Genomic DNA, 14,397 nt, shown 5'->3' with positions numbered 1-14,397 from the left:
CTTAATTAACCAATCACCCGCTCATTCTCTTAACCAATCAACTAATCACATACTCATTCAATCCCTCACTCACTCAATCGATCAATCGATCAATCAATCCCTTACTCACTCACTTAATTAAGCAATCACCTGCTCATTCTCTTAACCAATCAACTAATCACATACTCATTCAATCACTCACTCACTCAATCGATCAATTACCTACTCACTTTCTTACTCACTCTCTTACTCACTCACTTAATTAACCAATCACCCGCTCATTCTCTTAACCAATCAACTAATCACATACTCTATCAATCACTCCTCCAATCAATCAATCAACCGATCAATCTCTCTCTTAATCACTCACGAAACTCAATCAACAAATCCCTCTCACTCACTGAATTGTTAATTTAATCAGCCAATGAATCCATCATCACATAAATTAAAAATGACATAAAAATGGCATGTCCAAGTATTGTCTCGTTCTCGAGTGATGTTTATTGCAAAACATATTTTACTGTTGTTTGGCCTCCAACAGATATAAATCTTTTCAGGATTGTTCAACACCAACAGTTATATTTTTTTTCATATTGGTGTTCGTTTTACCACAACAAAAATTATGCTCATGATCTTGATGATGTACAGAATGCCGGTTAAAATAATGTTGCATTCAACATTTTGGAAATATCAGTAAGTCTCAAAGAAAATAATTAACTTTTAGTGTGCTAATAGGAAGATGTTTGCAAATCCTTTGCTCTTTATACTTTCCACATGGTTTAGGAAAATGAACAACTAAGAACAATATTTACTATAAGCTACCAAGTTGATCTTTAACAATATTTCACTAGATGTTGATTTTATGTTAATCATGCTATTGTGTAATAGTCTAAATGTGTCATGGTATGTCGATTTACTTGCACTATGATAATTTTAACTTTGATCTTTAGAAATGTTGGTAATTTTTGTCTTGGTTACAATTATTTCATGAATGTTTACATGAAGAAAAGAAAATCAAAGAAAACCTAAAATAGGATATATTACATTATTTCAGAATTCAATTTCCCTCCTGTAGTGGACCTATGGGTCGAATCGCTGTGCTGGTCGCCGACGTTGGGGAGTGGGTCGCCGCCCGCGGGGATTACGGTTCCAGTTCAGCGGAGCTCCATTTTCACGTGCATTCTCCTGAAGCTCACGAGCTTCCTCCTGCCTATCTTGTTCCAGTTCCATGGCGTTTTCCTGTTGATCTTGCTGGTCTTCCATGGCGTTTTCCTGCATCTCTTCCCGTTGCTCCATCATATTCTCTTGTGCCTCGGGGTCGGCAGCACCCAATCCAGATTGACGTTGTGGGTAGAAGCCCTGCTGCTGCTGAGGCCAAATGTTCTGATTCCACCATGAAGGTGTCTGTCGCTGGGGCTGGGCTCTGTAGGGTTGTCGCTGTGGCTGCTGGTTGTAATAAGGCTGCCAACCTTGTTGCTGTTGGTTGTAATATGGCTGCCCATTCTGTCGCTGCCATGGCTGTTGTTGCCTTGGTCGCTGCTGCCACGGTTGCTGTTGCCACGGTTGTTGTTGCCGTGGTTGCTGCTGCCATGGTTGCTGTTGCCTTGGTTGTTGCTGCCACCGCTGTCCGTTCTCATAGGCATTCTCTTGTTGTTCCCTCATGTTTTCCTGCATCTCTCGTTGGTTTTCCATCATATTCTCTTGCTGTTCTCGTTGGTTTTCCATCATATTCTCTCGCTGTTCACGTTGTTCTTCTGGATCCATCCCCCATGTACCCTGTTGGTTTTGATACCATGGTTGATTGTATCCTGGGTTGGAGTTTGGTGGATATTGCTGTTGTCTTGGGTATTGCTGATTGTATTGTTGCCGGTATGGTTGGTACTGTCTCTGACGACTTTGCCCTGAAGATAGACACAACATAAATGGATCATTTTTTAAAAGTTGATATTATGCAAAGTAGAAATTAAAGATTATTTTCTCATTTATATATTGCTTATTTATTGGGTTTTTAATTTCCCCTAGTTAAGCAGGAATTATGATAATCAGTACATAAGGTATCAATTCGTTTCGTTACTAATGTATTGTTAGACCATACTAGAATAAGGCGATAGTAGCCCTGCGATTGATTGTGGTTGAAATGGATTGTGGTTTAAAACGGGGATCTTGACAAATTTGAATCATATGCTTGAAATGCATGACCAAATATGGAATAAAAATCATAAGCAGAAATAATGGCGGATGGATTGGGAGTGGGCACCGGGGTCACGCCACCTCCACTCCTACCAAACTAAATGCGTTATACCTTTAGATCACTGCAGAGTAAAAATTGGTATTACAAATGCTCCTGTGCTTTTCTGGATAAATTTAAGGACCTTTTCCCCCTAGATTTTTTTCTTGGTTGTTATCCCCTTTTGACACCTCAGCCGCCCCCACTCGACAGAGAATCCTGGACCTGCCACTGGGAATGTCAATGCAAGAATGGGTGTATTTACCTTTAGTGGAGGCCACTAGGAGCGCTATCAAACACAAGACAAGTGACAGCTTCATCTGTGGAAAGCAAACATGAATCAATCACTGAATATCAGTTAGAAAATGGAACAACAAAAGTATCGTACATAAAAAGAGTAAAACAATTAATCATAGGCCAGATCAAAAGATACGCATTATTGCGTTGAAAACGGTAACATTCCAGTGACATCTAGAAGCATCGTGTCATTATAGCCTACCCGTTCTAATTATGGTTTTGGGGAAATATTGTTAACACAAGTAAAATTATTTTGGAGAAAGTATTTGTATTCATTTGTCGGCACATTTCGCTTGGACTGCTGTAAATCCGAAAGTGAAAAAGCTGGCTATGCTTATATCTAGCTTAAGCAGAAAATACTGTAAATGAACACCAGGCACCTTGGGAACGATAATTTCACGGGGGCTGTTGAGGCGTGCCTAGATATTACAACATTTTATTTTTACTTCAAAATTTGATTTCATTATCTCCACCATTCACTGCAAACTATAATCGCCGAAAAGTTGGCAGTATTTAATGAAATACAATGAAAAAATGAATGAGAATACCATGACGGTCTAATCACGTTTATAACGTTTATCACGTCTTCCCTTACTCATCAGAACTATTGAAATATAAAACAACTTTTCCTCATGAGTATTTAAACAGAATCATAATTTGGCTGGTCTCTTTGTTTGTTGAAATATCGAAACAATATAGACAGCGTAAGTTCCTATGCCGGTATAAGGGTGATGATTATAACGAAGAGTATAACCCAGTCACAAACTTATCCTTGGCATTATCAGTAGGACATGACCCTCTCTCTTTCTCTCTCTCTCTCTCTTTCTCTCTCTCTCTCTCTCTCTCTCTCTCTCTCTCTCCCTCTCTCTTTTTATGGGCTTCTCATTTAGATTTGTGTATGTTTTCTTCCTGCATCATGCTTCCCTAGCCCTATCTCATCTCCTTCTCTTCCCGTTTCATATTCATCCTCGCTGATACAGAATGATTGGAGAGCAGGGGCGTACGCAGGATTTTTTCAAGGGGGGGGGGGGGTTTAAAATCTGGCCAAAAATATTTTGCTCCCGAAAATTTGAAAATCGCGCCGGCCGAAATGTCGCTCAGTGGGGGAGGGGGGGGGGGGGGGGGGGGGGGGGGTGAGCGGACACTTTTTTTTTTTGGTTTGGTCTCGGAATTTGAAAATTTGACATTTTTTTTCGTTGGGGGGGGGGGGGTAAGGTCACTTTGCGTTAGCCGTGGGCATAATTTTTTTTTTTTTAATTTAAAAAAAAAAGGGGGGGGGGGCTTTTAGTTTTTTTTAGGGGGGTTTACACACATTAAAATACCAAAGGGGGGGGGGCGTTTGAACCCCCAAAACCACCCCCTGCGTACGCCCCTGTTGGAGAGAGATATTTACCGCCCTCGCACCCATGTCGTTTTCTTGACATTTGATTTAACTCTTGGTGTGCGGAACCACTGATGGAACGTTTATATGATATACATACTATGTAGTTTAATACACACCTTGCTCCATTAAGAAATAAATTAACGGTCGTCAAACTATATCACTTTTAAGAGAAGGAATTAAGCATTCTGCATATCCAGCAATGTATATAAGCCGCTACAGACATTTTTTTGAGAAATCTGCAAATTTCGTACAGGATCTAACAGGATCTTTTCTAATTTTTAAATCTAAAAAATGCTAAACGAATGAGGAACAGATACATGAAGAACTAAAACAAAAGTAACTTATCCTTATAATTTACAATAATTTATAAACACGAAAAAAGTGCATTAGTGAATATCCTTCAACTTTTGAACCAAACACTTTATTGTGATACAATACATGGTTAAAGAATTACAAAAAGTTGAAATTTAAGCATCGTTTGTTTTCTGGTATTTAACAAAAACAACGAACTAATCACCGTTGGAACAAAAAGAGTTATAGTCTGGAGAAGGCGTAGCGTGGCGTAGTCAGGAAGCTCGGCGTGACGAGAGATGTACGTGCTTGGCCGGCCACAGCTGGCCATGGAAACGAGGAAGTCACTTTTATCTGTGTGACATCTTTGGGCCAAGGCCAGGCAGGGTCGCACAAGTTTATCTTTGAATTCGACAAGGTTTAGGTTATTATGTATCAAGTTTATTAAAATTGAAGCCTGAGTTGTTTCTGAAGGCATAGAATTCCTAACATATTTTGGCTTTTGTAACCTACTTCTCCATGCCTTCGATGTGCTTCCTGGGTCACTTGCACTACAGTTGGTAAATTTCTACTTGAATTCATATTGATTTAATATGGATTTGATTGTTATTATTCCAGGTGTAATTAAGACGGTAGGTACTTTTAGGGGAATCATAATGATGATGATGATGATGATGATGATGATGATGGTGAGTATTATGATTTTAATGTAACCAATACAAAAATAATGACGGTTATGACAACAATACGAGCAATACTAATATTACTCCTACTAGTACAAATTTACCACTTGATCGTACGATTGATTGTTACGATTGATTGCACATAGTATCTATGCAACCCATTGCAAACAATCAATCGTACCATCGATTGCTTAGCGATTGATTGCACATAGTATCTATGCAACCCATTGCAAACAATCAATCGTACCATCGATTGCTTAGCGATTGATTGCACATAGTATCTATGCAACCCATTACAAACAATCAATCGTACCATCGATTGCTTAGCGATTGATTGCACATAGTATCTATGCAACCAATTGCAAACAATCAATCGTACCTTCGATTGCTTAGTGATTGATTGCACATAGTACCTATGCAACCCATTACAAACAATCAATCGTACCATCGATTGCTTAGCGATTGATTGCACATAGTATCTATGCAAATTCAAACAATACAATGACATTTTTGTGACAAACATAGATAAGCAAATAAAATGGAAAATACACTAAAGAAAATTACAAAGTAGTTGGATCATCAACATATTTACAGAAACGTATAGGTAGATGACCCTACACAAAAATGCAAAAACTAACGCACACACACTCAAAAAGGGACACATCACCCTGGTTAAAGTTACGTTTATGTTCATTTTTATTATTATTAATATGATTATTGGAATTATTGTTATCATTATTACTTTTATTATTCTTAATTGTTATTATCATAATTAATATTAGATAATTTTTGTTTATTATCTTATTATTATTACTATTATTATTAGAATTAGAATTAGTATTAGAACTATCATCATTATTATCTATATCATATTATCATCATTATCAATGTATATTTTACAGAAAGCATCTGAGGAATACACGTCGAATTTCAAATCAACTTTCACTCTGTTCATGAACTTATTTCAATATGCTATGGTCTTGAAAAATAAAACATATTTGTTAAAAAACTTGCAAACATTCTTAATTCCCACAAAAAATGGCTTTTGATCCGAGCAAATGAGGAAATTTAAATGATTTAAAAATAACATATTGGTAAAAATATCAGGTAATACAATGTCAAGGTTATGATTCATGTTACGATTTATTTATGTTAAGATTAAGATTTTTGTTAACTTTTTCCTACACACTAAATCGTCGGATAAAAAGTTTTAGATAATACATATTAAAGTACATCTATATGCATACAGCCTTGACTATGAATTACTCTAAAAGGCATACATTTGTCTTAACATTCCCAACATAGCAACAAATCCTGGATGCAACCTGTACTCTGACTGCTGAAATACACCAGTCTGACCAGTGAATACATTATTGTTTATCACTTGGCCGATCACAAGCAAAATGGGAAAAATCGTTCATAAAGAAATCTATATTCGTAACCTTGTAATAGTGATGAATTTTACCCCGCTATGATACTTTGTCATCATGCAACATATGACATCATCTCAGAATGACCTTGTTCATTCAGATGTTTAGGAGGGCTATCTTTTAGTGCGAATTACATCCTGCTAGACTATTATGTCTTTCACCCGATGGAAGAAAACATATCTGTAAAATGCGTAATAAACTGAAGAAAATAAATAAAATAAATAAATAAACATTCAAGCATGAGAGGATGGAGTTCTGTGAATGCATCGATTAGAAATACAATATTCTTACCTTGTTAGTGATATCAAGATGTGAAAGTCAGATTTTATCTCTCAAAGTATATAATGTATTTGAAGACAGCTGATAGAAGAATGAAGATGGTTTTATCAGCTTCCAGCCTGGTGTACAGTATGAAATCTTTCTCCGATGTAGGAAGATTTATAATGAAAAGATAGCTCTATTTAATCTTATAACAAGTTAACCTTTACCTTATAAATCCCATTTTAAAACCGTGGTGTCGAATTTACATCCCACAAGTTGTTCCCTAGCCAAAGTGACGTCACACACACACTTGACCAATCAGAAGTCTCAGAGGCTTAAATGTGAAGGGTAGCGTTGTTTTGGTGGACCACTGAGTTTTTTCTTTACCCTTCACATCTATTCATTGTAGCTACTTCCTGACTTATCGAATTATTGTAAGGCTACCCTTTGCGAACTTGACTTATCTTAATGTCAAAAGTCATTCCTGTTTGTTCTAGAATTCAGATGGTGAGAAGAAAAAAACTAGGCCCCCATCCTTTCACTATCTTCAGCCCCACCCATTGACGTGAAAGGAAAATATTAGGAGCAAAGAGGATTTGCCAACCCAAGTGGTCTGCTGAAATGAATCCGTTTGGGAGGATCCCTGTGGAGTTCTTAGGCTCTGGCCCAAACTGAGTCATCTTTGTCAGTTTACATGTTCGAGAATTTAGGGGAACGTCTTTGTTTTGATCGAGTGCCTCAGAATTCCCCAGTACAGTCTATTCGATTTATACCTTTTTTTCAATTTCACCCTGTTTATTCCTTTGACTTGAAGTATAGTCGGCCCCAAAAACATAATCCTATTCCTTTTTCAATTTATTTCACTTTTCGCCACACACGTTCTAAAAGAATGGACCCCCCCGACAAACTGAATGAAGGAGATTTCGTCATTCATGCAAAACTCGTTTAGAGGTATTCTGCGGTCTTAGGATAACTTTTTAACGCTGACTCTTCAATTTAATTAGATTTGAATAAGTTTGAAAATGAATGATAGTATTTGATACTGATCTTTATTTCATTTGCTCGAGGATGCGGTAATATGTTTCCTCATATATTTATCATTATTTTCATCTATGATACAAAGTATATGTGTTTCAAAAGACTATAATCAATGGAATTATGGATTTTCCTGTCTTCTCTCCTTGTGTTGGGTTATTTAAAAAAAAAAATGAAAGTAAAAAAGGGGTTTTTCCCAGCGGACCTCACAAAATCTTTCTTTGACGATGATGTTCGATGCTGTTGTAATATCGAATTATCAATATGAAAAGGATAAGTTGTAATTAAACTTTTGTAATGTTCTAAGTTTAATTTAATTTATTTTGGCATCGTAAACAAATCAAGCAGTTTTTGTGCAGGTACATGGGGCTTCTCACAAGTTAAATACGTTTTTTTTTAAAGGCGAATAATACTCTACATAATACAATATAATGAATTCATTACTAATTATTATTCATGACAGAAACATTTTCAAAGAAATGAAAAGATAATATTTTGAATCTGTTATAAATGAATGAACTGCAATTTAACATGGAATCTGGTTTGAATATATTACTAGTTGCTATGACGGGCAAACTTTTATGTTGTAAAGAACAACCTTTATTTAAAAAGTATGCATACAAATTTACTTGTTAGTAAACCGGTCTACACATAGCAGTGTACTTAAAACAATAAAGTATCTTCCACTCGCATTTTCACAAACGAGGTCAGGTCCAATTCAAGCTTATATTATAAGTATCGTTTTGAACATGCCTTGCACAATGCACGATATGATACATTTTCAAACGAACGTGTCTAGCTTAAATGAGGTGTGTTGAGGCTGAGTTCTAGCAGCAATAGGGACTTTTAGATTTGCGTGGACTGATACGTGCGACGTTCATTCAAGGCAGTGCATTAAAAGGACGTCGATCGTAGCAATATATCCCCATTGTCTTCGTGCGAATCTAAAAGTCCCTACTGATAGAAACGGATTACCGCATCAATTTTCGATAATCTTCTTATAGAACGTAGGTGGCGCACGTCCAAATCGTTCTCTGTAGGGCTTGAGAGGACAGGGATTGTGTTACAAGTCCTTGGTGAGTCCGTCCTCATACTAGATCATACCTGATTGATAAACTCTCTAAATGAAATACAAACACAACAAAATAGTGCCAGCACCTGGACAAGGTATGGTTCGATCCAGATAGGATCCAGGAGAAGGAAAACAAGATGTGGTAATGCGCAAGCATATCATAGGAAAAGCAACAAGAACAAAACAAACATAAAAAGAAAGACCAAAAAGGAGAAATTAGGAAAATAAGACCAAAACTTAGCGATGACATCCATGATTAACCCTTCGCCAGCTTTAGTCGACGATAGTCACAATCGTACAATTAATGCTTCTCTGGTACAAAGAAAGAGAAAGAGAAAAAGTAATTATTCCGATTGTTCAATTTAATTGATTTAGACATATACAACATGCTCAAGTCAAACTGACAACTACATTCATATGGTAGAATTATAGAATTAAATATGTCCATAGATAGAGTGTCTTACGATTTATATAAAGTATGATGAAGGCGCCCAGGAAATTCACAGACCTATTATATGTATGAGAGAGCGAGTGCGAAAGAGACAGGGATAAAGAGGGAGGGTAAGAGCATGTACTAGGTCCATGTTAAGAGAGAGAGAGAGAGAGAGAGAGAGAGAGAGAGAGAGAGGGGGGGGGAATAAGTCTTAAGATCTATATAATGCTAACACACTAGGTGCGTAGCCAAGGGGTGGGGCGATTGGGGCGGTCGCCCCCCCCTTACAAAAACGCAGGCCAAAAATAAAAGAGAGAAAAAGAGAAGAGAAAAGAGAGATTCTACTTCGAGCAGCTGAGGAGAGTGTAGGACTTGCTAGCCATTATGTAGATACAACCCCGCTCTCATACCACAAGTAACCAAGAAATAAGTCCTAATAATGTGGCAAATAATGACTAACATACTATTTCCCGCAAGCAATTATGGAAATATTATGATGAAATGCTGATTGCTTGGTGATTGGTGATAAACGTCAATATATTTATCACATACATGAAGCCCATTTCTCAAGCTATCCCAATGAAAAAATGATATTATTTTTGAAAATTCAGACAAGGATTAAGAGTCGAGAACGGTACAACAAATCGTCTTCTTTTGTATTATAGTAAGGTAATGAAACGTCAAAGCTTCGGCGCTTCGCGTGGGGGGGGGGGGGGGGAGGGACTCCCCCTCCCTGCACCCACTCTCATAGGGAGCGCGTCTAGCGCGCTCTATAAGTGATTCGCAACGCTTTGCGTGCTAACTTCCGCTCCCCCCCAAAAAGTGTGTAAGCATTCATAATAATAATAATAATAATAGCCTTATAGTCCACTCCAAATGTTATTAAACCGAAACGGAAATTCTTTTTGCCCAATTGATCGTGAGCCCGGCAGCCACTGAGCAGCGCCAGATCGACGTTGCTCTATCCTTTATTGTTGAACGCCAAACAAGCCCATCTTTTAACGTCTTTTGGTATGACGCGGCCGGGGTTCGAACCCACGACCTCCCGGTTGTGAAATAAATAACAGAAAAAAGGGAAACATGAATGGGTGCAATTAAGTCAGCAGCATAGAAGACGGTTTCATAATTGTTCAGATAATTTGGTTTTGGCCAAACTGTTATTGTTTGTACTTTGTCATACTTTCTTGATAGAAATAGGTAAATGCCGTACATGAAAAGAAAGAATGTGGTACTTTTTTTTACTGTAGCAAATTAACATTCGAAAAAAAAAAAGGCAGTTTCGAGAATGGAACGGGACATCTATTGAAGGAAAAGAGCACCTATCAGATTTTGATAGGGCATTTATCAGATTAAAAAGAGAAAGGAGATCATAAGAATGTGGTACTTTTTTTTTACTGTAGCAAATTAAAATTCGATAAACCTTGACTAAATGCTGATAAAAAATAAAATAAATGAACCGTTCACCAATGATAGTAAACGGCGTGAAACGGATTAACTAGAGAGAGAGAGAGAGAGAGAGAGAGAGAGAGAGTGTGTGTGTGTGTGCAGGCGCGTACGCAGGGGGGGGGGGGGTTTGGGGTTAAACCCCCCTTGAGTTTTTTTTATGTGTATGTTTTGTGTATGTCTTTTGTGAAACCCCCCCTTCCTTTAAAAAAAAAAAAAAATTATGCCAATGGCTGACCTAAAAAAGGTGACCTCCCCCCCCCCAACGGAACATAATGACAAATTTTCAATTTCGAGATAAAAAAGTGTCCTCTTACCCCCCCCCCCCCTCACCCCCGCGTGCGTGTTTGTATGTGTGTGTAGCGAATAGTGTCTTATTAATATATATCTCTATGATATGCACGTAGCTCTGTGTTGTATGGTGGAGTGGAAACAAATGTTGCCTTTTCAATACAGGAAACCAAGAATACGAAATAGAATACGAAATTTGCAAAAATGAGTTGCAATATGACCAAAATTTGAGATATCAATAATAATTGCCTACTACATGGTGAAATCAATTATGTAGATACTTCGATATAGGAGTTTTTTAAAAGTATAAAGGGATATTTTAGTTTTGTTGCAGAGGGCGCTACACAGAATAATTTTGTGTAAGAAAATGAAAAATTGAGTGTCAAATTTGAAAGAACATACAATTAAAATGACAAAATCATCTTTGTTTGATCAAAATCGGTTCAGAGACGGCTGAAATATCCATAAATGAAAGTGGAGCTGAATTGGTATGATCTTATGGAATTATGAGTGTGTGTGGGGTATTGTGAATGAATATTGTAAAAGCGTGTACTCTGATCACACAACATAACTCTCTTTTTAATTTAACTACGAGGAAACAAGGTTGCACTGGCAATAAAATACATGATAAAGTGTATTCCCTTTTCGTTATTTTATTGAGGTGAATAAACTGCAGACTAAACACTTGCAAAGCGTAGTCATGCAAGCAAATACATGATTCAGAATTATTTCCTTTTTTCTTTATTCTTTCCTGCTTTTTTCGAGTTTTATTTTCTGGTTATCAATTTCTTCAAACATCATATAAATTCCATTGCACATCATTTCAACAGGATTCTAGGGGTAGCATAATCATTCTTAAAATACATGTCTTTGCGTGTTAACCAATGGAAGCCTTGAGTATTTATCGGAGGTCAACAATTGGATTCGCCGGACTCCCGTTTGTTTATTGATGGACGCCACTAGTGTCCAAAGGGCACCTCCCGAGCACAGGGGCGGTGGAGTGTCTTCCAAAGTGGGGGGGGGGGGGGGGGGGGGGGGGGGGGGGGGGGGTTGGCACCCACAAAAAGTGCACTTTCTTGAAAAAAAGGGGCACCTACAAAGGGAAACCTCTTAAGTGAACATACACCATTTTTAGACATTGGTATATTTCCCTACATAATCATGATTGCGATAACACGACCAGGGATGACATCAGTATTTGTTTATCTCTTTACGTGGTACAATATACTGCTTAAGCAACATACTTTGCAGTTGGGTGTGATGATCTGGATATTAATATTCGAACGAGCAAACATTTTAAGATTTGTGAGGTCGCATTGTGTAAACTTACATCTTATAAAGAAGCATTTGATAAGTAACATAATTATAACAACTACAAATGCGAGCAAGCTCTAGGGAACATTAAATAAAAAGGGGCTCTAAGTCACTTTGAATTAGGGGATCATGTTATGGAGGAAGGAAAAGTAGGCACTTATCAGAGGGGAAAATGACAGTTATTAGAAAAGAAAAGGTGCATGTGTCAAAGTAAAAATGGCAATTATCAGAGGTGAAAATGGGGCACTTCTTACATCTGAAAAGGGACACTCAACAGAGTTGAAAAAAAGGCAGTTTCGAGAATGGAACGGGACATCTATTGAAGTAAAAGAGCACCTATCAGATTTTGATAGGGGCATTTATCAGATTAAAAAGAGAAAGGTGATCATAATTATAAAGAAGGTAAAGGGGCACTTTACCGAAGGAAATATGGTACTCATCAAAGATGAAAAGGAGTACTTATCAGAAGGGGAAGGGGGCAATTATTTCACTGGAAAAGGGGCATTTGTCAAAGTAAAACGTGTACCTGTCAGATTTGAATAGGGGCAATTATTAGATGTGAAGAGGATACTACTCAGGGGTGATAAAGGGTACTTCTTGTACCTGAAAAGGTGGCACTAACCAGAGATGAAAAAGGGCACTTATGAGAATGGGAAATGGGCACTTATTGCAAAGGAAAATGGGTAGTTGTCGAAGGAAAAGAGGCACTAACCAGAGATGAAAAAGGGCACTTATGAGAATGGGAAATGGGCACTTATTGCAAAGGAAAAGGGGCAGTTGTGAAGGAAAAGAGGCACTAATCATGTATTAGAGGCATTTATCAGAGGTGAAAGGGACACTTATGAGAAAGTGAGAGGGATCTTATAAAGAAAAATGGAGGTGCACTTATAAAAAGGAAAAGGGGGCACTTTTTAGATGTGGAAGGGGCAGTTCTTACAAAGTGAAGGGGGCATTTTCCCTATGTAAAAAGGGGCAATTTGGGGGTACCTGAAAATGGGGGGGGGGGGGGGCTCTGTGCCTCCTGTGCCCCCCACCCAGGGGCGGATCCAGCCGACGGCAAAGGGGGGGGCCCAAATCTTGAGAAAATATTTAGCGGCGAATCAGCCAGCCGGCGAAAGGCGAATGAGTGGGGGGTGGCGTCGGATAAGAGCACATATATTTGTTTTTTGGGGTCCAGTTTTTTGGGAACATTTTTGCGCCGACTCAGCCGGCCGGTGAATATTAAAGCGGGGGGGGGGGGGGGTGCTGAAGAGGAGGACCACTATTTTTTTTTTTTTTTTTTTTTCGAGGGGGGTTGGAGGTGAAGCGCCGTTTTAGCATGACTTTCTTTTTAACTCTCACTTTCACCTATCCCAGATAACCCTAATTTTTTGTTGCTGCTTTGAAACCATTTCTTAGCGTCTCAACCCTAAAAAAATAGCGAAACTATTTTTGAGGAAAAGCATTATACTGAACTGAATAAAGAAGAATAATTTTACATTGGCTAATACTAATACTGATACTGGCTTAAGACAATATGGTATCGGCACAGTAAGATCCGGTATCATGTATAGAGGTATTCCAAAATGACATTCTGATAATCAACATTTTGTTCTGTTATCATATGTATATACGCATAATACAACCGATCTTTGTGATTTCTTATTGACATAGCTTCTTCTCCCCCTGCATATAAAAAAGAAACCAAGGTTTTTTAATAAAAGGATCATGCGACGCATGCGACAAAATGATCATTGTGATTCAAATTGATGCAAGGATTTTTTTGAATAAGCAATGCTTTTCACCAGAATCTTCTTGTAAAACGACTTTTACAAATAAGCCATGCAATTCTGCCACTGTGTTGAAAGATCGTTTTCAGATTAGGAGAAGTGTATTCTTTGATGAGTATTTTTAATTGAATGGAACGTCTCAACTCAGTAAGCACGGCTGATATTTGTAAAAGTTGTTTTTGCAAAGAAGATTCTGGTGAATAGCAGTGCTTATTCAAACAAATATTCGCATCAATTTGAATCACAATCATTATTTGTCTCTTAATCCCTTTTAATGACCTTCTTTTCTTTCTCGTTTGACAAAGAAAGCGGACAAAATATACAGTTCCCCAGGTAGACAAAGGAACATCCCTTCACTGCTATTATGTAAAAAGGTGAATATGCATGTGACACCTGTTCTACACATTTTTACATAATAGCAGTGAAGGGATGTTCCTTTGTCTACCTGAGGAACTGTATATTTTGTCCGCTTTCTTTGTCAGTCATGT

General features: G+C 37.8%; 1 protein-coding gene across 1 annotated transcript; it reads right to left on the bottom strand.

Moving 5' to 3' along the window:
* Positions 1–449: 449 nt before the first annotated feature.
* On the bottom strand, positions 450–6,787 carry LOC115918310 (putative uncharacterized protein DDB_G0271606). Its single transcript, XM_030973003.1, has 3 exons — positions 6,583–6,787; positions 2,472–2,526; positions 450–1,880 (listed from the first exon to the last, which is right to left on the bottom strand). Exons 2-3 carry the CDS (start codon positions 2,524–2,526, stop codon positions 1,060–1,062), a joined length of 876 nt encoding a protein of 291 aa, XP_030828863.1. The 5' UTR covers positions 6,583–6,787; the 3' UTR covers positions 450–1,059.
* Positions 6,788–14,397: the final 7,610 nt, after the last annotated feature.

The sequence above is a fragment of the Strongylocentrotus purpuratus genome, unplaced genomic scaffold, assembly GCF_000002235.5.
Source record: "Strongylocentrotus purpuratus isolate Spur 01 unplaced genomic scaffold, Spur_5.0 spur5_scaffold_6, whole genome shotgun sequence".
NCBI classification, from domain to species: domain Eukaryota; kingdom Metazoa; phylum Echinodermata; class Echinoidea; order Camarodonta; family Strongylocentrotidae; genus Strongylocentrotus; species Strongylocentrotus purpuratus.
This window is presented reverse-complemented; position numbering and strand designations above follow the sequence as displayed.